This window comes from Dama dama, chromosome 5, assembly GCF_033118175.1.
Source record: "Dama dama isolate Ldn47 chromosome 5, ASM3311817v1, whole genome shotgun sequence".
Lineage (NCBI taxonomy): Eukaryota > Metazoa > Chordata > Mammalia > Artiodactyla > Cervidae > Dama > Dama dama.
Window position 1 is genome coordinate 3,519,928 of NC_083685.1, and position 26,077 is coordinate 3,546,004.

Consider the following 26,077-nt stretch of genomic DNA (forward strand, 5'->3'; position numbering starts at 1 on the left):
AGTAAAGGGCTGCGGGCCAGAGAGGAGCCCAAACCCCGCCGGGAGCGCGCGGGCGGCCCCCACGCAGGTCCTGGGCGGAGACCGAGAGCAGGAGGCGTGGTCCCTAACGGGGCGGGACCTCCAGCGGGGACCCGGCCAGCTCTCCGGGCCAGACGTGGCGCAGTGGCCGGGCGGTTCACCTCCAGCTTGCGGATCATCTTCGGCCGGGTTTCAATGCACCTCCTGCTGCCTCCGCCGCCCCTGCTGCTCCTCCTCGCGGCAGTCGCGGCTGCCACCACCACCTTCCGGCCCGACTGGAACCGTCTACAAGGCCTGGCCCGAGCCCGGGTAGAGGTGAGTGCGGCGGGCCCCCAGCCTAGGGACCACCGCCCCTAAACCCCGTGACTCCTTACCTTTGCAATCACTGCCCGTTCTGGCACAGGACTTTCCCGACTCCCTCGTCCCCTCGGAGCCGGGACTGTCCCTCCCATTTCCCAGACGCAGAACGCCCCAGCACCCGCTGTGGATGCCCCAGATACCCGATCTTGCGGCCTGGAAATCTGAACCCCTCCCTAGCGCCCCGTCTGGCCGGACAACGGGCCCCAGACACACTGGCTCTGTCCCCTAACTTCTGGCTAGTGACTCTCCCAAATCTGCCCTCTGGAGCCCAACTTCCCATCCCCCCCCCCCCCTTTTTTCCTGGAATTCCTCCCCACCCCGGTTCCGGTTGGTCTCTCTCCCTTTCCCCGGAGGGGAGGGATGACCTTCTAGGAGCTTTCCTGCCACGCGGGGCAGGGGGCTGGGAACTGCCTCACTGCCTTACCAACACTTGTTCCTCAGGAATCCCTCCACCCTGCCCTGCCAGGGAGTGCCCCGCCAAAGTCCCTGTCTGGTTGTGTGATTCGGATCGTCACAGACCCTGTCTGGGCTTTGGGTTTCTCCCTGAAAAAAAAAGCGGGGGGGGGGGGGTGGGGGGAAGGCCGTGGGGGGTGGAGGGGGAGGAGAAGGAAGGACTGAGGAGGACAAGAATGGTAGTCCTAGGGTCTGGACTCCTGTTGGGAGCTAGCTCCCCTTCAGGGAGTACAGGGAGGGGCCCCTTGGGGAAGCAACCGGATGGTCTGTAGGGCTAGGCCACAGGTGGCAGGGAGGGCCAGCTCCACGTGGGGTGAGGTAGGGACCAGATGGTAGGCGTCTCTAATGGGGCCTCTCAGGGAAGTTCTGGGATGTTTCCTTCTGATCAGCCTCCACCCTGAGGTTCTTGGGGCCACAAGCCAGGCCCAGGTCTCTACTGCCTGAGGGGAGTAGGGTGATCATTTCTCTTGGGCATTGGGGGTGGGTCAGCCTGGAGCTAGTGGTAAATAATCTGCCTGCCAATGCAGGAGACGCAAGAGATGAGGGTTCCATCCCTGGGTTGGGAGGATCCCCTGGAGAAGGGAATCGCAACCCACTGCAGTATCCTTGCCTGGAGAATCCTATGGACAGAGGGGCCTGGCGGGCTACAGTCCACAGGGTTGCAGAGTCGGACAGGACTGAAGTGGCTTTAGCACACAGGCACAGCCACCAGTGAGATGTGCAAGCAGGAGCTCTGAGGCTGCTAAGTGCCCCTCAGGCCTCTGGCTTGGCTCCTCTTGTCCTCTGGTGTGGTTAGGCCTCAGCTTCCCTCTCTGCAGAGTTTCCCTTCTGCCTCCATCTCCACATCTTGTGAACCTCCGTTCCAGGGAGTAATCCACAGCCTGACCCAGCCCAGCTGGGGGATGAGGGTAAAATGGGGGTGAGGGTAGATGTGAGAGGCTCCTGACCGATCCCATTTTGTTCCCCTCCAGACATGTGGAGGATGACAGCTTAATCGCCTGAAGGAGGTGAGTTTGAAGGAAGGGGCACCTCCTGAGAGGTGGGCAGCATGGTCCCAATGACTGGATGGGGGAGGGTCCCTGGGCTGGGAGTCGGGAGCCTGCACCTGACTTTCTGTCTGACACTGGGCTTCAGTGTTGGTACCTGGAGGGGGTTGGGACCTGTTGCTCTGGTTCCTCCGCAGGTGAAGGCCTTCGTCACCCAGGACATCCCACTCTAGTATCCTCCTTCTGTTCTGGGGGAGGGAGGAGAGGGAGGGATCCTCGAGAATTTCCTTCCACTTGACTTCACCGAGAGAGATGATGAATGGTTTTCATCTGACAAGTGGGGCTGATTGAGAGTGAGCTGCCCCGCGAATTCCGAGGTGGTCTTGGTTTGGCAAAAGAAAATTATTAGGTTTGACCGGCGCAAACCCAAGAACAGGGAGGAGGCCGCTTTCTTTGAACCCTAATTTCCTCACGTGTAAGTGAGGATCCCTGCCCCACCCGGGCAGACCAAGTAGTGTCCACATCGACAAGGCCCCCGGGAGACCCCAGCTGCCTCTGCCCACCACCATCCGCCTTAACACAGCCTGCAGCCACAATCTGGTGATGAAACACCTGCCCGGGGCCGACCCAGAGCTCGTGCTGCTGGGCCACCGCTTCGAGGAACTGGAGGTGAGGCCCGGGGAGGCGGGCCGGGGGGTGGGGGGAGGCGGGGCCCGGCGCCCTGACCCCGCCCCTCCTCGGCTTCAGCGAATTCCACTCAGCGACATGACCCGCGAGGAGATCAACGCGCTGGTGCAGGAGCTCGGCTTCTACCGCAAGGCGTCGCCCGATGAGCCTGTGCCCCCGGAGTACCTTCGGGCGCCCGCTAGGCCCGCCGGAGGCGCTCCTGACCACGCAGACCTGTAGGTCTGGGGGCGCCGCACTCCCCCACCCCCCCGCCTGAGCCCTGGGGACAGAATGAAGCGCTCAGCGGCCCGGGAGCACCTCCCTCGTTGAGGGCCGACGCCCCGTCCCCGAGCCAGCACGGATGGAATTGGGGGGGTCCCTCCTAACCCCTCTCTCTTCCCTCCCCAACTCCACTAAATCCCCTTCCGCCTTAACTGAGACTCGATTCTTTCTTTGCTGCGGCGGGGGAGGAATAAGAGCTCCCCGAATACCCTCTGGGAGACCCCGCATTCCCAGCTGCCTGAGTAGGGACGTGGGCACACCTTGCCCGGCCGCCCTCCATCCGACCCCCGAAGGGAGGCAGAGAGAAATCCGGGCCGTTGAAAACCAATAATTTATCAAAACGCTGCGTGTTTGCGTGGGAAGGTGCCGCGACAGACAGGGCAGCGGTGGGCAGGCGCACAGGGAGGGGACGGTGCCTGGATGGTGGGCGCTGCTTGCCGCGGGCGGCCGTGCGGGCGGCGGCGGGGAAGCTAGACATTCTTGCCGCGCAGGCGCAGCTCGTGGCGCCGCAGGTGGTTGTAGAGCGATTGCACGTAGGTGAAAACGCACTTGGGGTCGGGCTTCTTGCCCATGATCATCATGTCCTCCACCTCCACCAGGGGTACGCAGTCCACCAGCATCCTGCCGGGAGGGGGCACAGGAGTGATTGTCAGCGCCGGCCCCACTTCCTGCGGCGACCCCTCCACTCGAAGGTCTTTCCAGTGCCGCAGCCTGCGGGTCTTCCGTAAATTCGACTCCTGATCGATTGAATGGGGGGAAAGCCTTCTAGGAAGGCGGAAATCCCAGGCCCCACCCACCCACGCCTGGAGGCACCCTGGTAGGGAGCAAGGCCAGGCAAATGGAGGCGAAAGAGGAGATCCCTGCCCCATCTCCAATGTCCAGGCCCCGGGGACCTACAGCAAGGTTGAGGTCTCAACCCCTAACCCTGGGGAGGTCCTGACTTCAGACCCCGCCCACTTATCTCTGGCGGGCCGCCTCCTTCTCACTCTCAGAGGTACACTCTAGCTGGCAAAGCCTTTCATTTCAGTTGGACCGTGGTACCCAAAGGGCCTCAAATCCTTCTCTGCATCCAGGACCACTCCAGTGACCTGAACCCTGGATTATCTGCCAGCTCCCTGGCCTGGGACCTCCTCTAGAGCAGCTTGGGAACCCCCATCTGCCTCAAGGGACATCCCTGCTGTGTGAGATGGAGGCCAGGGAGGTGTATGTATGTGTGGGAGGCAGTTCTTTAACAGGGGGGCGCAGATGAGTGTCCCAGTCAGTACACACTGGACCATTAGCATCACACTCGGGGCCAGGACACTCTGCTGACCATCCTCCAGGGGGTCTTCCCAACCCAGGGATTGAACCCAGGTCTCCCGCATTGCCGGTGCGTTCTTTACCAGCTGAACCACCAGGGAAGCCCAAGAATACTGGAGTGGGTAGCCTATCCCTTCTCCAGCGGATCTTTCTGACCAAGAAATCGAACCAGGGTCTCCTGCATTGCAGGCTAATTCTTTACCAGCTGAGCTACCAGGGAAGCTCACAGAACAGTCATTTGTTTCCAGCTCCGCAGCTTAGTAGGTGCAGGACTGGGCCTGATGTGATCCAGGCCCCCAGCCCTGGATGTTGGCACCTGCCTGGGGCCCCCTTCCTTCCATATCGCAGGAGCCCTCTCCCCACACTGAGGGGAGTGGGCTGCAGCTACTAAATAACTGGCAGCCCCAGGGCTCAGAGATAGAGCGTGTTCCCTGGCTCCATTTCCCCTCCCTTCCTGGAGCCAGACCTCTCCTGCCTCCCTCCCATGTGCCACGCCTGGCATACAGTTACGGTTAACACTGTCACTGTTGTGAAGTGAGTTTCCTTTGGCAGGGAGGGCATAAGGAAAGGAACTGTTCCTGTTCCCAAGACACCCAAGGGCCCAGGACTACCTGCCATCTTGTGCCTTCAAGGTCAGACCCTCAAGGTCAAACCATTTAAGGGCCTGGGCCCACTCTCATCTCTCCAGGACTCCTTCAGGGAAGAAGCCAGGAAAGCAGGGAACCCGTTTCAGTGTAGGCTCTACTCCCGGCCAGCTGTGGAAGCTAGAGCAAACCCTGTCCCGTGACTCAGTTTCCCCATCTTTACAGCAACAGCATAGTCATTCTTTGCCTCATTTGAGTCCTTGGAAGCACCGAGAATGAGTGAGAGGTTCCTGACTCTGTTGCTCACGTGTTATGTGCCCTGGGGGTCGTCTCTGCCCCAGACTGGGCCTATTCCAGCTGTACTGTGGTGAAGAGGCAGCCTCTCTCTGTAGCTTCTACCAGCTGCGGTTATCTCCCCGGGTATCCTGGCCTTTCCCATCGTGGAGCTCCCTCCCACCTCTGGTGTCTTCCCTGGAGACCTTATAAAGCCATTGTTTACACCGGGGCTCACGGCACAGGGCTCTGGCTGCCCCAGTGACAGGCCAAACACCAGGCAATCCGAACAACAGCACGGCTGAGTCACACTTTCCAACTGGAACGGGGCCGGACTGGGCCCCTCTCCCTTCAGGCTGGCCTGCTGGGCAGCAGCTCCTAAGTCCATATATGACCTGGAGACAGCACCATGCCCATCCTCCCCTCACCTGCACGGCTTCTTTGAATCTATGTGTGCATGTGGCGGTGGCCCCTCACAATGGCTCCAGGCCCCGAGGGGCATCTGGGTGCATTGCGAGCTCTGTCCCTGATTCACATTGCTTCAGGCAATCCCTTTCCTCCCTCTGGACCTGTTGTCTTTTCTTCTCTCTACAAAACGGGTGGGAAAAGGGATGGGGCCAGGAAAAGAGCCACAAGGTGGGGAGTTCGGAGTTCCCGTTTCCGGCCCCGGCTCTGACCTACCAACCCCTGGCACACTCTTTTTAAGTCCACCTCTCTCTTCTCTTCTCTGAGCTCCTGCTCTGTAATGGGCAGTAAGCTCAAGATATGCATTCTCTACTGTGGCCCTGATGTGAGGTGACCAGAAATGCCACGGCTGGTTTGGGGATCCGGGACCTCCACCGGAAACATCTTCCTGTTAAACTGGCCTTGCTCCTGAGCCTCTCACCTTGGAGCATGGCACAACCAACCCCCCAGTGCACTAGCTGGAGGCCTGGGACCCTCCTCCTTCCACAGTGGACCCATCAAAACTCCTATCTCTCTAGTTAAGCTTCTCTAGCTGGTTAGTCCACCCTCTCCCTCCCTGTCCTTCATCCAGGCCTCACCAAGATTGTTCTAAAATGCTACCTACGTCCCTTCTCTGTTTGAAGAACTTTTACGACTCTTGTCTTCAGAAGGAAGTTCAGACTCCTGAATATGACCCCTTCCTCCCCCTCACACCCAGACTAAACAAACATCCTTCCCTGCCTGGGTGTGCCATGCCCTCCACGTCCCTCAACCCCACCCCTGGGCACTTGGCTGACCCCTCTGCCCGGGACTTCCTCTCCCTCCTTTAGCCTGAACTTGGTATTCTGATGCCAGCTTAGTGTGCACTTTTTTCAGCGAGCTGTCCTAGACCCCGCTGGATGGGTCGGGTGCCTCCCTGCTGGGATCCCATGGCTTCCCGGGCTTCCTCCAGCTCAGTCCTGCCCATCTTGGTCATCACTGCCTATTGAGAATGGTCTCATCTGCAAGGTACTGAGCAACCAGAAGATCAGGTTGTGTCTGGCTCCTTCTGGCTCTTCTCAGGGCCCCTCTGCTTTCCCCCAAGCCCCGACCTCCCCGGCTTCTCTCTGTGCCCCCATCGAGCAGATCCAGCGTAACACGGCAGGCGAGCAAGGCGGCGTTCCTCACCGTGGGGCCCCGAGCAGAGGTTAGGACTTTTTGGTTTTTACCAGCCCCTTCTGGACCAGACAGCGGTAGAACTCCTGGATGTACGTGTACACGCACTTCCAGTCGGGCTCTCGAAGCCGCACCATGTCCTCTGTGTCCAGGAGCTGCGGGCAGTCCGCATGGGTCCTGGGGAGGGTAGGGGGCCAGGAAGGGGCGGGGGGGGCGGGCCCGAGCGGGGCAGCGGGGTGGGGGGAAGAGGCAGAGAAGCCAGCGGGGAGGAGAACAGAGACACACACATACACACACACACAGAGACATGAGTTCAGTTACGTTCTCGGTGCCGCAGTCTGCCAGCCTCCCGCATGCCCCCTCCCAACCGTGGACGTGCCGCTCACTACCCGTTCACTAATGGTGTGCGATGCAGACAGGGGTGGGGGCCAGACCAGTCACAGGTGCAAAGAACTCTCGGGGCAAGCGGGAGGGAACGGGGGGGGTGGGGGCGATGGCATTGGCGCCGGGGTTGGAGAGGAGGGCTGTGCCCCAGGGAGGGGGTGAGGAAGGCGTGAGAGGAGGTGGAGGGGGGGAGGAGGAAGAAGAAATCTGGGGGGAACCAGAAAGAGAGAGGGAGAGGAGGAGAGACAGGTGGAGGAGGGTGCTGAGGGTGAGGTGCGCAGACGGGGCAATGATTCCAAAGTGGAGGGCTTGCGGAAGTCCTATATAAGCCTCTGGCAACACCTATATAGGCTGGGCGGGCACGGTGCCCGGGCCAGGAGCCTCCTTTTGGAATCTCCAGCCGGGATCCCGTGGGAGCAGGAAGCTCTGGTGATAGTGGGAGGAAAGCAGGACAGAGAAAGGGCAGAGAGAGAGGGAGAAGGGGGCAGACGGAGGATGGAGGGGATACGGACAGGGCCACCTGGTGGGCCTTGGCCCGGGCTGGTAGGTGGGCCTCCGGCTCCTTCATTCCGGCGGGCACCTGGCACGCTCAGCAGCAGGTGGGTGGGGTGGAAGAGGACGGGGGCTTTCTGGGGAAGGGGGGTGGTCTCAGCTGCTGAATAACAGTGGGCCTGGCCGGCTCCATGGAGCCTCGAAGCGGCTGGGCCTGGCGCAGATCGCCCAGCCCCAGACGCCCGGCCGACACCAGCAAGGTGCCGACAACCACACTTACTCGGCGGATGAGAAGGCCACCTCGAAGTTCTGACGCCGGTTCTGTGGGCTGAGCTGCCCATAGTCGAAAGCCTCGGGGAAGAAGTTGTGCACCAGGGCACAGAAGGCCATCCCGTCACTCCAACTCGAGGAGAAGTTCTGGATGTCCACATGCTATGGGTGGTGGGAGGACTGGTCAGCGCCCTATGCCCTCCACCCGCTGGTGTTCTGGCATTCCAGATATAGGGCAGCTGAGCTCAGAAAGGCTCTGGAGCTTGCCCAAGGTTGCACAGTAGGTGGGCAGTGCCTCCTCCCACTGTTTGTTAACTCCTGTATCTGCTACTTAGTGGGCCAGAGTGACCAAGAGGCCCAGCACCACCCAGCTGAGGCCATGGTCATGCCCTCGTCACTCTTTCCCTGATGTATAGACATTTACCCAGTGCATTGACAGAGCAATGAGGGGGAAGACTCCAAGAGTGGGGTCTGGTCCTGAACCCTGCCCACCATCCAAGGGCCCTCTCTAGGCCCTGCCACTTTAATCACTTATTCTGGAATCTAGGGGAATCTAGGGCATGTTATGAGGCTTCCCCGGTGGCTCAGATGGTAAAGAATCTGCCTGCAATGCGGGAGATCCGGGTTCAATCCCTGGGTCAGGAAGAGCCCCTGGAGAAGGGAATGGCACCCCACTCCAGTACTCTTGCCTGGAGAATCCCATGGACAGAGGAGCCTGGAAGGCTACAGTCCTTCGGATCACAAAGAGTCAGACACGATTGAGCGACTAACACACACACACACACACACACACACACACACACACACGGCCTGTTGCGTGTCACAGAAGAGGAATTCCCATCGTCCCTGCTAGACACGGTGGCTGTGAAGGGTACAGCTGCAGCTGGGGGGCACATGGGGGTGGGGAAGCCCTCACTGGGCCACCTGGCCTCCTAGGGCTCACCTCGTAGCCACGCGTCTTGGCTCGGCACCAGTCTAGCAACATCTGCTTGATGCTGTTGGCGTTGGGGACCCCGAAGCTGGTGGATCGCTGCACAGCTGCGCGGGGTCCGCCTGGGCTGCTGCAGGAGCCATGTCGGCAGCCAGGTTATAGTGGGCACCTTCTCCATCCGCCCACCTTTACCTTCACGCCCCGCCCACCAGAGCCCAGACCCCGCCCCGTGTGGTCACTAGGCCCCGCCCACCAGAGCCCAGACCCCGCCCCGTGTGGTCACTAGGCCCCGCCCACCAAAGCCCAGGCCCCGCCCCATACAGTCACTAGGCCCCGCCCCGCCCACTTGCGGCTCACCCTGCCGCGCCTTCCTTCTCCAACTTCTCAATCATAGCCTTGCGCGCCTGGGACGCTGAGGTTTTGGGCAGGCTTTGCGCCTTCATCAGCTCTTTCTTCTTTTCCGCCTGGCGTTTTTCCAGCGCCGCTAGGCTGCCAGACCGTGGGCTGGCCTCATCCTCCCGGTCGAAGATACTGAGGGGTGGGTAAGCGACTGTTAGGGCCCAGGGGAGCCGCTCCTGTGCCTCGACCACGACTCGCCAAGGGCTAGTCACGCTCCAGACCCTACTCTCTTGCGGTATCTCCACCACCGGGAATGCCGGCCAGCAACGGAGGGGCTCCCATCACACGCATTTTACAGAGTAGACTGAGGCTCAAAGGAATAGAAAGTAGAAGCCAAGCTCTTTTCAACAGACTTGGCCCCTGGGGAGTTCTCTTCCAAGGCTCATTATATCCTCAGGTTACAGGTGTGTTCCCATTCCGGGCACTATCAACTAATAATGACCACCAATGTGCTAACAGTAATGGTAACAATAATAACAGCTCGTGTCTCTTGAGCTCTTTCTACGTGTCATTTTAAATTTCACAAGGGTTAGGGTGGGCTTACCACTTCCACTGAAGATGAGGAAATGGAGGCCTGTGGCCTCAGATTTCAGAGGGCACAGGGAGCGGGGCCAGTGTAAGGACTTGAACACAGGTCTCTGACGCAGAGTCTCTGGACCCCTGCAGTACCCAGCCTGAATTCTTGACCCTACCTGCCCCAACATCCTCTGTAACATAGGCGTACCCCTCCTCCATGGGGTTAAGATGGAAAGATGCTCTCTGTGACATGGGACGTGGTCTGCAGACACTGCAAAGTAGCTCAGTGTGCTGGGGAGGCCCCTGTAAGACCCCAAGCAAATCGGTGGCCTCCCCCAAAGATTTGGCATGGTTGAGAATTACGTGAAATGGCAAGGCAAGCAGGAGTGTTCTGATTCTCACTCTACCCCTCTCTGGCTGTGTGCCCAACATCTCCCAACACCTTGCTCTACCCATCTGTAGAATGGGCATGCAACGAGGTCCCGTGCGGCACTGACTCCCCCATGGTCTGGGAGCAGGTACCTGTGCTCACCTGCCCATCTTCTTGGATGATGAAGAGGAGAAGGTCTTAGTTTGCATCATGGTGCTGCCACCACCATCTGCAAGAGAAGGAAAGGGGAGCACAGTGAGGTCCCGGGCTGGGAGACGGGGCGGGAGGCTGGCGGAGGGATGCAGGGAGCCACAGGCAGAGAAGAGAAAGTGACGGCTGGACAGAGAGACACACAGACGAAAGTTCGGAGAGACAGTTCGAGGAAGAGCCTGAGGAGGTGGGCTGGCAGGCAGGCACGCGGAGACGCCCGGTGGCCTTACTCTCTGAGCGCCTCACAAAACTCGACTCCACTGTGGTGGTGCGGGCCGTCCGTGTGCCGTCATCTGCATGGGCAGGGGTGAGAGGAAGGGTGTGAGAGGAAGGGTGTGAGCGGCGGGCTGGCAGGGCCGTGCGGGGGATGAGATCCCGTCCTGAGCCCGGCTTGGCCCCTTACTGGATTGGACGAGCCGCTCGGTCTTGGTGACTGTGCTGACGGCGGAGCCGTCGGCCGTCTGCTGGCTGTGCCGAGTGGTGGTCTTGGTTGTCGTGTTGCCTCGGCCCTCCCCTGGCCGGGCCCGGGCCTCTTGCAGCCGCCGTTCTCGGTCCTTGTCCCGCTGATCTGGGTGGGGGATGGTCCCACGCATGCCCCGGAAAGGTCACCATCGCCCACACAGCACATATGCACGGGTACACGGGGCACACAGATGGGGTGGAGGGCAGCTCGTTAGCAACACTGAAGACACGGGGGGCAAGGGCCCTCTCTGGCAGTAGCTGCGGCGGGCGGGGGGAGCTATGACCCGGGACGGAATGGGGGTGTGCGGTGCACTCAGAAATGAGGAATGGCTGAACTTGAAGGGCGAGAGTATGTGGATCCAAGAAGGGAGTGTCTGTGCGAATGAGTAGCTGAGTCTGGGAGGGAGTATCTCCAGTTAAGGGAGGGAGGGGCAGGGTCCGCGGAGGGCAGCAGCTGTGGGGGCCTTCAAATAGGTCTTAGCGAGGAGAAGAGCAGCTAGAGAAGTCCACGGACGGAGTCACTGGAGGTAGCTGAGAAGTCATTTGATCCAGGGACAGGGGAGTTGGGAGAGAAGCAGGCAGAGGGGGTAACTGGGCCTAGAGAAGCAGCAGGTGGGTGGGCATAAAGGCTGGCCAGCCATGTGTGGGCCCTGCAGGAAGCAGCTAGATCCAGAGAGGGAGTGACTGAAAGAATCTGGAGAAGTAAATGAGACTAGAAGCTGGAAGAAAGAATAGCTGGGTCCGGGGGGGAATGTAGCTGTGCCCCGGGAAGGAGGCAGAGCCCAAGGTGTCATCGGTGGACCTTGAGGAGAGAGAAGCAGCTGGAAGGAGAAGTATCTGGATTCAGGGAAGGAACAGTTGACAGAACTTGGAGAAGCAACTGGATCCAAGCAGGAGTTGCTGGGGGAGAGAGTAACCAGGGTCTAGGAGGGAGAAGAGAAGCTGGCTCTGGGTCTGGGAAGCAGGGGAGAAGCATCTAGAAAACGGAACCGCTGGATCCAGAGGAAGGAGGCCAGGCAAGAGCCGGGTCCAGAAAAGGTGAAGCTGAGTCTAGAGAAGACGCTGGGGAGGGCGTTACTGAGCTGGAGTGTCCATGAATGGACCCCAGTGAGGGGGGGGCAGCTGGACCTGGGGGCGGGGTGGGGGCACTGGGCTCTCTACCTCTCTTCCTTTGTCGGAGCTCACGCAGTGCAGCCCGGATGAGCTTCCGCTCCTCAAAGTCCGTAGTCTGATCCAGCTGCAGACAGAGCCCCCATCATTGCCCACCTGGTGCCTGCCTGCCCCAGCCCCCCGCCCACCCCCAAGTCCACTAGATTCGGCCATACCATCTTGTCCAGGACGCTCTCATCCTCAATGGCCATCAGCTCCTCAGCGCTCAGCGAGCTCCGGCTCCCTGGTGCCTTGTCCACTCGGGTCTGCTCGGCGCCATTGGCCACCTCCACTGCTGCAGAGGGGGGCTCTGCTGGCTCCGGCTCCATCTGCGGAGAGGGGCAAGGGCATGGGTTACAAGCAGGGCTGCAGATGAAATCAACCGTGCCGCCAAAGGACAGGAGACCAGGCCCTGGGGCTACTGGCACAGCCTTTGAAATACCACTAGCAGCTGGACCACCTGCCCAAGGATGGCCACGCTGGTGTGAGGCTCAGGGATAAGGCACTGAGAGCTTTGTCGTTGGGCTTCCCGTGCACCCAGAACTGTCGTGATGCAATTGAGGGTGGCGATAATGGCGATTATTTCCATTCAGTAGTGAGCACTGTGTGAACACTGGGTATTTTAACAGAAGGGAAAGCTGAGGCTCAGGGCAGCTGTGGGACTTGTCCCCAGTCTTTCTGGAAGTGTGATGCGGCCCGGGGTCTGAGCTGAAGCCTAACCCCTGAACCCGAGTTCCTTCTGCCGCTTCGTTCCCAGCCCCCTCCCAGGCAGGCTGTGCCCTGTCCTGCCCGTACCCAAAGCCTGGGTCCTCCTGGGCCAGTGCCCAGGCAGCACGTGTCCCCCCTCCACACGGTGAGGGAGCTGGACCAAGGCCCACAGGCTCCTGACCAGGTGTCTGACCAGGGCTGCCCAGAGCCAAGTCCTCTCTGGAGTTCGCCCCTGCTCCCCTCCCCCAGCACGTCACCCCCTCAGGGGCCTCTGCAGCCCCAACCTAGCCCGCTACCCATCCCAGGGCATCTCCCCAGATCCCATGCAGACAAGCCCCCCGCCCAGCTATCACAGCCCCATCCCCTCCTGGCAGGGCCCCTTGGTCTGCGGTAAGGGTAAGGAGAGACGAGGCGGCAGCTGCTTCGGGGAGGCTCAGCCTGGCGGGGGCAGGGAGTGGGGGTGGGGCTGGGGGCTGGGCCCCGGCCAGGGGCTGCCAGGGCAGCCGCCACGCGTGCCTCAGGGCCAGGGGCATGGCACCATCTCGCCTGAGCCTTGGAGCACCGGCGCCGCAGTCCCCTGTACAGACAGGGAAACTGAGGCTCAGAGCAGGTGGCGGCACACCCAAGGTCCTTCGGCAAAGGCCGAGCCTGGCTCAAAACCACCCCCTCCCGCCAGTCCACGGGGACTTACGAGGCTGGCGCTGTGGGCAGGGCCAGCAGAGGAGCGGCGGCGGGTGCTGAAGGCAGGCGGGTGGGCCACGGGGGTCCCAGCATCCTCGGCCGCCTGGAACAGGGCCTCGGGGTCCGCGGCGGCTAGGAGCAGCTCACTGGGCTCCAGCTCGGGCTCAAGGTCGGGCGCCAGCGGGACCCCCAGCCGCAGGCTCAGCACCTCCACCTGCCTGCCCAGCGCGTCCAGCCGCCGGCTCAGCGCGGCCGTCTCCGCCCGCAGCTCTTCGGCTGCCCGGGCCACGGGCTCCACGGCCGAGGCTGCTGCTTCGGCAGCCTGGGTCACCGCCGCCCGACCTGCCTCAGCCACCGCCCGCAGCTCCTCCAAGGCCCGGCCCAGCCGCTCCTCGAGGGCTGCGGCCAGCTCCGAGCCTGGCCCCGGGACCCCAGGCATGGTGCTGGTGGGGGGCTGTGCAGTGGGATGGCGCCGGGGACAGTGCTGGGGACCGTTGCTCCTGGCTGGCCGACTCAGGCTTTGCAGCTGGTCCTGAGGGCGCAGGCAAGGGCAGCGGGCCTGCCCCGCCCCTGCTGGCCTCCCGGCCCACCGCCCGCCAGCTGGGGCTGTAGCCCAAATAGAAACCTATTCTGGGCTCCCTCTGGAGGGGGGTGTGGGGGGAGGGGCGGCCTGCCCAAGTAGGCGGACCGCCAGGCCTGGCCCTGGCCCTGCAGAGATGGCAGACGGGCGGCACAGCAAGGCTGCCCAGGTGCTGAAGGACTGCCTATGCCCCGTGGGTGGGGAGACGGAGGGAGGGAGCAAGGCACGGGCCTGTCAGGGCCCCCGTGTGCATGAGCCGAGAGGACCCAGCCTGCCAGGCCCCAGATGCCTGCATCCTCTGCTCTGCTCTCATGCCGTGCCCTTTTAGAAAGCCTCGAGCAGGTGGGGGCCAGGACTTCCCACAATCTGCTGTGGCGAGTGCCTGGTCCCTGAGATAAACGTCCTCTGCTGGCCTCTGGTGCTCAGATCCAACCACAGCTTTGAGCAGGTGCATCCCAGGCGCACCATCTGCCTCCCTTTGGTTCTGGAGGGGGACGCTGAGGCCAATTAGTGGTCTCAGACCCCAGGCCCCTTGTGGTGCCTCCCATCACTCCCAGGGCCTCAGCCACCCTGTCCTCACCTCCTTGGCAGAGAGTGGTTTAAGTGCCAACCTGGGAGGGGAAGGGTGCTTCCTGCCCCCGCCCTCTCCCTGTCACCCCTAAAGCTGGCTCTGTTCCCTCTCACTTTGAAGTCCCACTCAGTCTCTGGAGCAGCACTGAGGCCATTACCTGAGCAGCCGGGTGGCTCGCTGGGGATTCCTTTCCCCGCAGAGCTTCCAGCCAGCTGATGCTGGGCTCCAGGATGAATAATGGAAGGGTGCAGCGGATTCAGTTCCCGCGGCACCTGCTGGGCTGCTGCCTCACCTGACTGGCACCCCCTGCCTGTGCCCCCATCGGTGCTTCGGCCCAGTCTCCCCTCCCCCGAGATGCTGACGCAGATGGCAACCGCTAATCTCCAGTCTCCCAACGGGCCAGGCTGATCTTGGATGAGCAGATGAGCGGCTCTGCACCTCGGGGCTGAGGTCCAGCGCAGGGTCGGAGCAGGGCCCCTGAGGCGGCTACAGGATGGGGGTGGGGGGGTGGCGGGGCAAGCCCTCACCAACTTCCCTGCCCTCAGTTTTCCCATCCGTTCATGAGGAATGCACTGGCCAATTCTGGAAGAGCGACCAGAGATCATCACGTGGGAAGCTTGCGGCCGGTACGCGATGAGCTTCCGATATGCCTAGTGGCTGATTGGCGAGGGTCTGGCCTTGGCTCTGCCACCATCTGGTTGTGAGCTGTGGGCACCTCCTCTGGGCCTCAGTTTCCCGCGTGTGCAGTAGGGGAGGGGCCCGGCGAGCCCTAACACCCGGAAGCCGTCCACATGAGGCGGATGATGGGGAGGCTGGTGGGGTGAGGAGGAAGGGCTCACCTTTATGCTGCAGCCTCCTCGGCTACCCAGGGAGGCAGGGCTGAAGCTGGTGACGTGAGTCACACTGCCCAGCCGGGCTAGGTTCCCAGGGCTGCTGATATGGGTGATGGTGCTCTTGCCCCCACTGCTGGGGCTAAGGAGGGTGGGGGGCGCCCGCAGCCCCAGCGTCAGTTCTGGAGGGGGGAGAAGGACTACCGTCAGGATCAGGTGGGGTGGGGGCAATTGCCTGTCCAGGCTGATGGCGCCCTTGGTTCCCAGCGCACCCTCTGGAGACACCCTGAGCCCTGGCCACAGTACATGTTCTGTGTGTGGAGCTGGGCGGCCACAGACGGGCATCCCCGGCAGTGGGGAGGCAGCGGGGAGGCCTACCTGCCCTCTGGTTGCCCGTGGGCAGCAGCACCCGGCCTGTGGAGGCCTGGCCCCGGCCATCCTTGATCTCGATGGTGAATGTGGTCTTCATACTGGCCCCTGGCTCGGCGGTGCCCACAGCCACGGGCAGCGGGGCGCTGGCCTCCTCTGAGCGGGCCACGGGCCCCCCTGCTCTGTTTTCAAGGGACCTGACGGCCAAGCTCCGCCCCCTGGGGCCCTCCTCCCGGGGGCAGCTCTGAAGCTGGGCCAGGGGCCGGGCTGTTCCGCGCGAGGAGGGGCCACTGGAGGAGGAGGAGGCGGCGGCAGGGGTGGTGCTGGTGTGGGAGGGGCCTGGGAGCCTGGCAGGGGTCGAGGGACCGAGGGCCGCGCGGGGTGGGCCTTCCTGGAGCCCAGTGGCCGTAGGAGAGTCGGATGTGAACTTGCGCACGCGGTCCCGGACGGAGCCCGCCCGCTGGAACGGGGAAGGTCCGCTGGCGAGGGGGGTGGGTTCTAGACGGGACAGGGCAGGCCGTCAGTGGTTGGCTGGGACAGGCACTGCCCAGGGCCCAGGGCTGGGGGAAACAGGCAAGTACCTCGGTTCTGGGCTGGCTGGCGGGGGCTGAGCACAGACAGGGAGCGTTGGCAGGGACGAGGGTCAGCCAGGTCTGGCAGCGCGGGGAGGCGGTAGCGGCCATGTGGGGGGGCAGAGAAAGGAGAGTGGACGGTGGGGACCACATCTTGCAGTCCTTTCTTCCACACTCCCTCAGCCTACCAGCCCACCCTGCAACTCCCACAGCTCCCGACTTCCCGCTCAGCTGCGTCTCTCTCTCTCACAGGCCCCTCCTCCCGCTCCCGGTCTGACCCCAGGATGACTTGGACACTCCCGGGGGCTGGGGCTAGGCTTGGGCCAGAGGAAGGGTGCCCAGATCCTCCCTGCCGGTGGGGAAGGGGGACACTCCCCTGGCCAGCACTGCCCACAGCTCCAGCTGGGAGATGGGTGCACTCCCTTATTGGGGAGAAGAATGTGCCTGAGGCCTGTTGCCTTTCAAGGCTGCAGGAGAGCCTCCGGCCATGGGTGGGGGGGAGTGGGCCAGGCGGGGGGCGGGGACACCTCGGGGGCAGTGGGAGGAGGCAGTGTCAGAGAGGGCCTGGGTGCTGGAGCCGTCCAGGCACCACAACCCATTTTGCAGGCAGGGAAGGGGAGGCCCGCGCTGTCTCTGCTGCCAGAACCCTCACCTGCCCTCTTTGTGTTGGAGCGACCTTTGGTGGGGCCTTGTGCGGCAGGGGGCTCCGTGGGGCCGGGTGGGAGCTGCAGGGGAGACACAGTGTGGGCAGGGGCCTGACTCCCAGACCCGGGAGCTCACCTGCTTGACAACCCCACCCCTCATCCCGACTCACCTTGTCGACCACCTGCCCGTCTGTGCTGGGGGTGGCTGGAGGCTCCTGGGGCTCAGGGCTGGCGACCCTGGGCCGGCTGGGGGGAGGCTCGGGACTGCCCAGAGCCTCGGGGGCAGGGCACGCGGCCTCCTCAGCAGGCTCCAGCGGAGGCTCAGGAGAGGTAGTGGTGGGCGAACCGTCGGCTGAGGCAGGTGGGCTGGGTGTGTCCCCGGGCGGGGCACGCAGCAGGAGCGTCACTGTGGTCACATCCCGGCTGGTGCTGCTGGGAGTCGGGGTTGGCTCTGGGACCTCCACCTCCTGCTTCTGTTCCTCTGGCTTCGGCACCTGCGGGAGGCCCACAGGATGCGGCCAAAGCTCCCTAGGCTGGCAGCGCCCCGGGCAGGGCATGCAAAGCAGCGGGGCTGGGCATGGCTTCCTGCAAGTGCACCTGCACAAGCATGGTCGCTGGCGCACCACGGGCGGCCTGTGATCCTCACTTCCCACCTCTTGGCACTGCCTGGCCACAGGAAGTTCAGAGAGCACCAGATCCTGATGCCAGGGGTTGGGGACAGCAGGAGACCTACTGGGGACTCCCAGACTTAACAGATTCCTGGATTGGAGACCCCTGATCCCTGGCCTCAACCTGGTTAACCCGTGGGGTAGGGGGCTTCCCGGTGGCGCAGTGGTGAAGAATCTGCCTGCAATGCGGGAGACGCGGGTTCGATTCCTGGGTTGGGAAGATCCCCTGAAGGAGGGAATGGCTACCCACTCTGGTATTCTTGCCTGGAAAATCCCATGGACAGAGGAGCCTGGTGGGCTACAGTCCACAGGTTCGCAGAGTTGGACACACTAGGGGGCAGTCCTGCCAGGTCGAGGGACCCAGTGGCCTCTACTGGGCCTGACCTCTCACCCACACGCCCTGGAGAACAGACCCTGCAAACAGCCAGGGCCTGAAGGAGGATCCGATGAGCCAAGGTAAGGATATGAACTGTCTGGAGCAGGAGGGGCAGCCACGGACGGTCTAAGCTGGGCCGGAGCCCAGGTCTGATTTGCATTTCAGGGAGATCCTGGTCTGCTGAGTGGAGGCTGGATGGCTAGTGTGGGGTGGGAGGTGGGCCTGGGAGCAGGGAGGCCAGCAGGGTGGTGATGGGAGACAGACAGGAGCCTGGGAGCAGTGCAGATAAGCTGGTTTTGCTGGGAAGGCCTGGGTAGAGGCGAACTCTGGAGTGGGGACATGTCACCAGAGCTTGCCTGGGAGAGTGGGGCAGAGGCCTGAGATTAGAGCCCCAGTATTCCCCAAACACAAGCTGGGCACCCCCCCCCCCAAACAGTGAAAGACACACAGGTGCTCTGTGGTGCTGGCATCTCTGGGCCCAGGACCTCGCCCACGCCCCTTACCTCACACGGCTCCAGCCTGTGTGCTGCCCGCACCTGGCTGTCCTCTCTTGAGCCACTGTTGGGACGCCCGCTGTACAACCTTCCAGCTAAGGTGGCGGCTGGAAGAGAAGGGAGAAGCGTCAGGTGAGAGGCCGGGGGTCGGGGGGTCGGGGGTGGAGGGGTCGCTGAGGGCAGCGTGCAGCGGGGTGAGGACAGGGCGGGCGCGTACCCTCAATCTCCTGGGCCCGCACGCGGCGGATGGCGGCTCGGATCAGCTTGCGCTCCTCGTACTCCGCGGCGCCCCGCAGCTGTGGGTGAGGGGTGGGCCTCAGGTGTTGGGCTGTGAGTCCAGGTCTTCACTGGCCCGGTCCCCTCCCTTGCCCCTGGCCCAGGACTCACCAGTGCGGTCAGCTCCTCCACATCGTTCATGGACTCCAGCCGTCCTGCCAGCCGTGCCAGAGCAGCCCGCTGCTCAGCCTCCCGCTGCTGGGAGCTGCGGGGACACCATGACTGGTCACCTCCGCGGCCAAGGCCGAGTCCTGGAGGATGTGGGCTGAGGGTGGAGGCCAGGACAGGGTACCCGGAACCTCGGCAGAGGGGCAGGTAGCTGCGCACGCCCTCTGGCTACACGCTGGCACATGCACGCCCAGGGACCTGAGCACTAATACCACACGGGTGTGGCCAGGCACGTGGCCCACGCCCGCAAACATCCCTGTGTGCTGCTCCAAGTGCGTGCCCATGCTGCCCTGCGCACACCCAGATGGGCAGCAGGCACCTGGCTCAGGCCTGCCCGCACAGCACGTGCTGAGCCCTGGCACATCCAGTCCCGCCTGCATGTCCACCCCCCCACAGACACTCACTGTAGCCAGTTCTCCTTGTTGTCCTGCCGCTCGGCGCGGAAGCGCTTGGATGCCAGGGCCTCCTCCTCGCGTTCCAGCTCCTGCCGCTGCAGCTCCCGGATGGCCGAGCGGATGCGCCGCCGCTCTGCCAGATCCGCCGTGACCTCCAACTGCAGGACAGGCGGAGGAGGTGGGCGGGGGCAGGGGGCAAGTCATTTTGGCTGCCAGGGGCGGAGGGCGGGCAACCAGCCGCCCACGGCTCGGCCTGGGGCACAATGAGTGGTCTGTCTCGGCTCCCTCTGCCCCAAGCCCATCACGTGCCTGCCCGCCCACCCAAATCTGGTCTCAGGGGAGACCCGGATCACAGCCAGGGCTTCTGGACAGCCCACCATGCATGGACTGGGCAGCCGGCATCCTACCCACCTGAACCAGATGCCAAGTCAGGCACGCCTTCCTGTGACTCGACTCCTGCCTCTCAGAGCCCTTCATCGAACCCCGAGAGCCACAGAGTCATTCATGGAGGAGGAGAGAGGCCATCCTAAGGGCCCCTAACAGTGTTCCTGGGCAGGGAAGGGTGATTCGGGCTGCTGAAGTCCAGCTGTGAGCAAGGGAGACTCTGACGGTTGCGGAGCACCACAGCCTTGCTAACGGGTGGCAGCCTCATCCATATTGAACAGATGGGAAAACTGAGGCAGGAGCAGGCCGTCAGGAGTCAGAGCTCCCCGCCTGGCCGGGGGCTGTTTTTCTGTCTACACTGGTCCAGCTCCAGCCACCATTAAAGAGGCAACTGGGCTGGTGCCCGTAATGCGAGGGCCAACTCCCCAGACAGATAAGACAGCTGCACTAGGGTCTACCCAGGGCCCTAGAGAGGGCACCCATGGGGACAGGTGCTCCTACCAGCTTCTCGGCCCATCCTGTCCCTCCCTGGCAAGTAGAAGGTGACTGGTCTAACCAGGTCCAGGAAAGGGCACCTTCTCTGGGCGGTCAGCCAGTCCTATTGCCCCCACCCCCATCCCCCCCACGGAGCCTCTGCGGGAGAGGGGAGAGTGGACTGGCTTAGGGCCCTGAGGACGATAATGGCAGAGATAAGCCTCCAGGGTGGGGTCTGCGCCAGGTGGGAGCAAGTATAAACACAGTGATTTCCTCTGTCCACACCGGCCCCCCTCCCCCGCCCCCAAGGGACAGGCCTGGGAACACTACTGCCATGCCTTTTCTGCCTCCTCTGCCATCATTCCTTTCTGCTCTCTGGGGGAGTCAGGTGGGAGCGGGGGAGGTTTCAGTGGGGAGTGTGGGGGGCCCAGCTTAGCCATGAGCTCACTTGTACCAGTCTGAAGAGAGCAGAGATAAGTGACAAGAGCCCCCCAGGGAACCTTCAGTCTTCACATCCCGAGGAGCTATGGGAGGGTCCCTGGAGGCTCAAGACAGGGCCCCCCAGCTGGCTCCAGCCCCAGTTGATCTCGGTTGGGTGGTCAGAATCATATCCTCAACTTTTCTGGTTTTGGCTTTCTCACTTGTCAAATGGAACAATGGTCCCCCTTTGGGGCAGTGGGTGGGGATAGGGGAGGTGACTCGGGGTCCCCCACCTTGCAGAGCTGTGTATGGTTGATTCCAGAGCCAGACAAGAGGAGAGAGAGAAAAGTGAGGTAAGTGAGGACAGGATCCCCAGAGGCATCTATAACGTTTACTGAGCACCGGTGTGCCAGATCCTGTGCTGAGCCCCAAGCCTGTTCTAACTTCACAGAAGCTGTGGGCACTCTATTACTCCCATTTGACAGATGAGAACACTGAGGCTCAGGGGGAGGTGATCTGAGCTAGGGTTTGAACCCAGGTTTCTGTGACTCTGGGGCCTTCCCTGGGCTGAGGATAGCTCTGTGACTGTGGTCTGTCTGCTATGGTGAGTATCTTGAGAACCCTCGTACTACACTGGGGACCCCCTCCAGACTGGACTAGAGATGCCCTGGGGTTTAAGGGAGCCTATTATGTGGGAGGGGGTGGAGAATGAGGCTCACCTCTCCACCCCCAGTCCTGACTTGACTCAGGCCCCGAGCCCTCTGTGGTAAGCAAGGATTTTCTGGGCCTGGGGGCGGGGGGCGGGCAGCTGATGCAGCCCCTCCTGTGCAGAGGGTAAAGAGGCTCAGAGATGCAATGAGCCTTAGCCCTTTGTCTCCTGGGTTCCCCTTCCCAGTCCCCTGGAATCCTGAGATGGGGTTCTCATCCTTGAAGAAAGGCTGGTGTGGGAACTTCTGCCCACCCCTGGGAGCCTCAGCGTCCCCATCTGGAAAATGGGAGCCTCTGTGCGATCCTCCACGTGGGTGGGGCAGGGCTGGGGAACGGACAGCCCCACCCCACAGGTCACCCTCGCGCATGACCCTTCCCTTTGGGCTTGGAGACAAAGGTCCGCCCACAGTGTCCCTGCTGTGTGTCCCGCGTTCCCCGCCCTCCCCGGCCCCACCGCCCTGAGTGGAGGGAGCTGTTGTTGGGAGGGAAGGAAGTACAAAGCGCCATTGTCCGCCGGGGGAAAGGGAAGGAGATGGGGCGGTTTCCGAAACTGCCCGGTGAAATTCTCCCGGGAGGAAAGAGGGTGCTTCCTCCTCCCGGGGGGCTGGGTCTCCGGGTACTTTGTACTCTGCTGGGGGCGACTGAGCCCCGGCGTCTCCCTGTCCCCACCAGTACCACGGAGGAGACTTTGCAGGCATTCGCTCAGTGCCGGCTCCTCCAGGTACGGAAGGGGGACCGGCCGGCAGCGAAGCGAGGTCTCGCCAGAGGGCGCTGACGGCACGCTGGCCGCTCAACCGCGGCCGCCCGCACCGCCCACGCCTCTCCCAAGCAGCCCGGCCAGAGGCGCCCCGCCTGGAGCCAGCCAGACAGGAAGCCCCCCGCCACCGCCTGCTTTAACATCCCCGGCTACGGAGAGGAAACCCAGGCTTCGCGGACTTAAGCAGCTTCCGCAGGTCGCCCAGCTAGTGTCAGTGCCCCATCTCGGACCGAGGCGGAGGGCGTCCGGGTGTGTGGCGGAGGGGCACGTGGTGTTCGTGGCCCCAGGTGCCCCCTTCCCGCACAGCCCCGCTCCGAGTTCGCAGGCATGTGCGGGAGCCGAGGTCCGGAGGGCATCTCATGTTCCCCAAATCGGCCCGACGCTGGGGCGCGGGTCAACTTTTCCCTTATAAGGCCCGGCCCCGCGGGGAGGAGCCCGGCTCGGGACGCCCCCCGTTCCTGCCACGAGGCCGGCGCGCGCGGGGCGGGACCCTCGGCGGCGCTGGGGCGCAGTAATGGCGGGTGCCTGGCCGCGGAGGGCCCGGTCCCGCAATGGGAAGGATCTGGGGAAAGGGGAGGCGGGGTTCGGGGTCCGAGATGAGGGGCGAGGTTTTGCTAGTCCTCTCCCAGGGAGGGGATCGGGGATGGGCGGCCTACAGCCAACAATCCAGCTTCTCTGAAACCCTTTTTCCAGTACCCAAGCCTGCATGGAGTGGGGGTGGCGGCTGGAGAGCCCTGAGCCCGGGCGGACCCCTAGAGATGGGGATGCGCGGAGACCAGGCTTTCTCTCCACTACCCACGTTAGGATTCTGGCTTCCTGCCGGGGAGTCGAGCTGACACGGTGGGAGCCTTTGGAAGCCCGTCTCCTTCAGGTTGCACACAGCCGCCTGTGGCGGTGGCAGACACCCAGCGTGTGAGGTGCTGTTCCAGGCTGAGTGCTTTGGGTAGATGATGGCGGTGACTGGGCACTGCCCAGTGACCGGGCTGAGCTGGCTGGCTCCAGCCCCTGCCTCCAAAGAAATGGAATGGGGGTGGGGTGGATCATTTGCCTTCTCCCAGGGAAAGTAAATCTTTAATTTACCCCCTGGACATGGGTCAGGGGCTGAGGGGGTGGGGCTCTGGCCCCTTCTCCTGTTTCACCGCTCTCTGCCCTTGCCGGTGGGCACATACTTGCCCTGCTCGATTGCCCCGCTGCCTCACTGTGCATGGTACGGATGTTGGGGGAGGGGCTGCAAGAAGAAGCTAGGGAAAGGGGATGGAGGGGGCCCATCTTTTTCCACACCAAGATCTAGGCCCATGCCTCATTCCATCCTCATGCCAACTGAAGGACCTAGATATTATGTTCACACACATTGCCCCCACCTCCCATTTTACAGATAGAGAAACAGGCTCAGAGTGGGAAATGACAGATTAAAAAGTCACAGAGCTCCTGAGGGTCCCCAAGGCCTGCCTTGATGAGCTCTTCTGGCCTTGACTTATCCAGGTCTCTTGGTCTCCCATGAACCTCTCCTGACTAATCCTTTTCCTAGCTGGGTGCCCCTGGGCAGGTGACGTCACATCTCCGAGCCACAGTGTTCTCCTGGCTCTTGGAGCTGCTGTGGCCATTCTGCGAGATGGTGTGCTTAGCCGCCCAGCCTGCTCCCTGCTATGCCCTGGCGTATTATTAATCATTGCTGCTACTGTTATCATTGGGCCAGCCTCCAGGGGGTGGATACTGCCCAGGCTGTTGTTTGGGAGAGGCAAATCCAGCCTCCCCACACCTGTGGCTGCACATGGGCAAGTCCTCACCAGTTACTGTTTAAACAGGTGGTGGCACTGGGGGGCTGGGAGGAACAACCTCAGCACCTGGCATGGACGGGCACATGCCACCAGAACCTCTGCATCGGCCACGCGGAACAGGCCTAGCCCTGTTTCCCTGAGCCCTCCCCCGGCCCCTCCCCCATCACCTCCTCTTGTCAGCTGAGCGGTATCCTGGACAGACCCTGCCTCTCCGGCCTGGCTTGTCTGTCCTCATAGTAGAGATGATGGGACCACTTACCAGCTTCCGCAGGGCTCCCTCATCCAGCCCAGCTAAGGTTTCGTCCGCCATCTTGCTGGCCCCTAGCTCCGTCCGTCCCTTCCCGGTGAGTTCCCCAGTGCCTCTGGCACCTAACACCAGCACAGGGAATTCTGCAGGGGATAGACATGAGTCAGGCCTGCGGAGGCCTCTAGAAACCATAGGCACTTGGGCTCTTGTGCCTCAGTTTCCCCCTCTAACCCATGATCATCCATTGCTGTCCCATCCTTCTTATCTGTGATGTCCCTCCTGGCTGGGAGGTGCCTTCTTCCCTCATTAGTGTGTGCTGAAAAACTCAATGAACCAAGAGGAGAAGCCCTTAGTTCCAGTCACCTGGACCGCTAGCTTGCTGTGTGGCCTTAGCTGGGCCCTCGCCGTATCTAAGCATCAAACTGGGAGGTTAGGGATCTGGATTGTGAAGCCAGGGCCCAGCAAGGCCCACTCAAGCTGTGCTTACCACCAGGGGGTGCCCGCCACACTCCACGGCTTCCTGCCCCACCCACCCATCCCCAGGGCCTGCCCAGCCCCCAGTCATCCCAAAAGCTCAGCCTCTGGCTATGGACTAAGCCCATACCCAAGTCCTTGCTGCTCTGGCCACTCTCACTTCCCCAGGTAACTTAAGCCACTGGAGGTAACATCCTGTCTTCCAATTCTTGAGGACAGCCCTGTGCTCACACCCCTCTCCACTCCTCCCCTTCCCGCCCTCCCCCGATGCCAGCTTCCCTGACTCCATGAAACCAGGTGTCTGGACACCCAGCTCCTCCTGCCAATTCCCACACTTAGAATTCAGTTCCGTAGCTGGAAGAGCTTTCAGAAACTGATCCGCCCAGCTCCTGGACTTCAAAAAACAGGATTGGAGAGGGCCAGAGGATTGTCGTGGGGGAAGGAGGATCCCAAAGACCCAGAGGGCAGGGAATGGATTTAATCTTGGCCACCTCTAGCTTCTGAAGTCCCCTTCCAAAGTGCCCTCAGGGGCTCAGGACACTCTCTCTTGCCCTATTACTGTCTCTCAAAATGGCCCCCTAAATCCTGACCCAGCTTCCCAGTGTAACTCTTTTCTTCCTCCTTGCAGCCCTAACCTCTTTCTGGAATCTCCAGGGCCCATGGCCTGACACACCAGAGGTGCTCAGTTACTGTATGGTTGTGTGCTGTAAGTTGAATCCTGAAATGGCCCCAGGATTGCCTCTGCTCCCGCTGATTCATCCCGCAGTCATCCCTTCCCCCTCCCCAGAACAGTCACTTTTCGAGTCACCTCATCCGGTAAATGGGTCTGGGGGTGTCCTAGTCCACACACTTTGGGGTTCGTGGGACTCTGCCTGCTCAAGTCGCTGCTTGCTTCCGCATCCCTGTAGTCTCGGACAGGTGGCAACCTCCCAAACTCCCTCTGCTGGGGTCCTTCATGAGCAGTCACCAGACTTAGGTTCTGTGGACACTCTGAGTTCCCCCACGTCTTCTGAGGGGCAGGGGTCCCTAATGCAGAATCTAGAATTCCCAGGGAGGTCTCTTTCTCCTCAGGAATTCTCGCCGCTGCTTCACGCCAGTCCCATGGCTCCCTGTCACACAGTGTGGGGTCCCCAAAGGTTGTGAGGGGCCTCAGAGGAACATAGGAGCTTCCTCAGGGTTTCTGCCCCCATAGACTTACACTCCTGGAGGTCGTGGAGCCTCCTGGAGATCCGTGAGCGTCTTTACCCCAGGTCTCAGAACTTTTACCCCGTGGCTTAGCGCCCCCGTGGGTGGGTGGGAGCTCCCAGGTCTGAGGGTCCCAAAACCCTGGGAGTCCACATATCCGGGTGCCACCCTCGAACCCGTCGGGGGTCCTGCTGCCACCCGGAGACCCCGCACACCCACCTCTTCGTCTGGTCCGCCCGTCCCGCGCGGGCTCAGGTTAGGTCGTTCGGGATCCAACAGATGGACGACTAGGAGCGGTCAGGCGGAAGGCGCCGCGACCGCGATCCCAGGCCCGCTCAGCAACTGTCCCTGGGATTCTGCTAGCACCGCCTGTCCAGCCGCGCCAGCAGCCCCGAGGACCCCGCCCCGAGTCCCCGCGCCAGCCAATTCCGGGGAGGGTCCCGCCCACCCTCGTGCCCTATTGGGGAAATTCAATTTTGACGGCCACGCCCCTAACGGAGGCCCCGCCCTTCGCGGGCCTTGGAAGTACTGGATTGCAGTCTTGGGGCCACTGCTCTTGCAACCTTGGCTGGTCGAGTGGGCGTCGCCAGGAGGTCGCAACTTTGCGCCAAAGTC

The 26,077-nt window shown here is 62.3% G+C and overlaps 2 protein-coding genes across 4 annotated transcripts; one reads left to right on the forward strand and one right to left on the reverse strand.

Moving 5' to 3' along the window:
- SELENOM (selenoprotein M) lies at positions 1-2,917 on the forward strand. The gene is made up of 5 exons (XM_061140822.1): positions 1-333; positions 1,803-1,838; positions 2,015-2,049; positions 2,408-2,486; positions 2,565-2,917. The coding sequence occupies exons 1-5, from the start codon at positions 214-216 to the stop codon at positions 2,721-2,723; spliced, it is 429 nt and encodes a 142-aa protein (XP_060996805.1). The 5' UTR covers positions 1-213; the 3' UTR covers positions 2,724-2,917.
- A 161-nt stretch (positions 2,918-3,078) lies between these two features.
- Positions 3,079-25,834, reverse strand: SMTN (smoothelin). 3 transcript variants are annotated; one of them, XM_061141523.1, is made up of 21 exons: positions 25,682-25,834; positions 23,816-23,946; positions 19,045-19,193; positions 18,584-18,677; positions 18,414-18,492; positions 18,206-18,303; positions 16,829-17,152; positions 16,667-16,739; positions 16,024-16,095; positions 15,452-15,940; positions 15,083-15,255; positions 11,880-12,032; positions 11,716-11,791; positions 10,496-10,660; positions 10,323-10,385; positions 10,045-10,111; positions 8,955-9,128; positions 8,610-8,727; positions 7,677-7,828; positions 6,533-6,697; positions 3,248-3,386 (listed from the first exon to the last, which is right to left on the reverse strand). In XM_061141523.1, the coding sequence occupies exons 2-20, from the start codon at positions 23,864-23,866 to the stop codon at positions 6,553-6,555; spliced, it is 2,715 nt and encodes a 904-aa protein (XP_060997506.1). In that variant the 5' UTR covers positions 23,867-23,946; positions 25,682-25,834; the 3' UTR covers positions 3,248-3,386; positions 6,533-6,552. The 3 variants fall into 3 exon arrangements, with proteins under 3 accessions (XP_060997504.1, XP_060997506.1, XP_060997507.1); XM_061141524.1 differs by having other exon boundaries at positions 3,365-3,502; XM_061141521.1 differs by lacking the exon at positions 6,533-6,697 and having other exon boundaries at positions 3,079-3,386.
- Positions 25,835-26,077: the final 243 nt, after the last annotated feature.

Coding starts and splice junctions, on each gene's coding strand:
- SMTN (XM_061141521.1), bottom strand. CDS start 23,866: ATGGCGGACGAAACCTTAGCTGGGCTGGATGAGGGAGCCCTGCGGAAG. Junction 18,493..18,583: donor TGGAGGAGCTGACCGCACTG/GTGAGTCCTGGG, acceptor CCTCACCCACAG/CTGCGGGGCGCCGCGGAGTA. Junction 16,740..16,828: donor ACGGGCAGGTGGTCGACAAG/GTGAGTCGGGAT, acceptor TCTCCCCTGCAG/CTCCCACCCGGCCCCACGGA.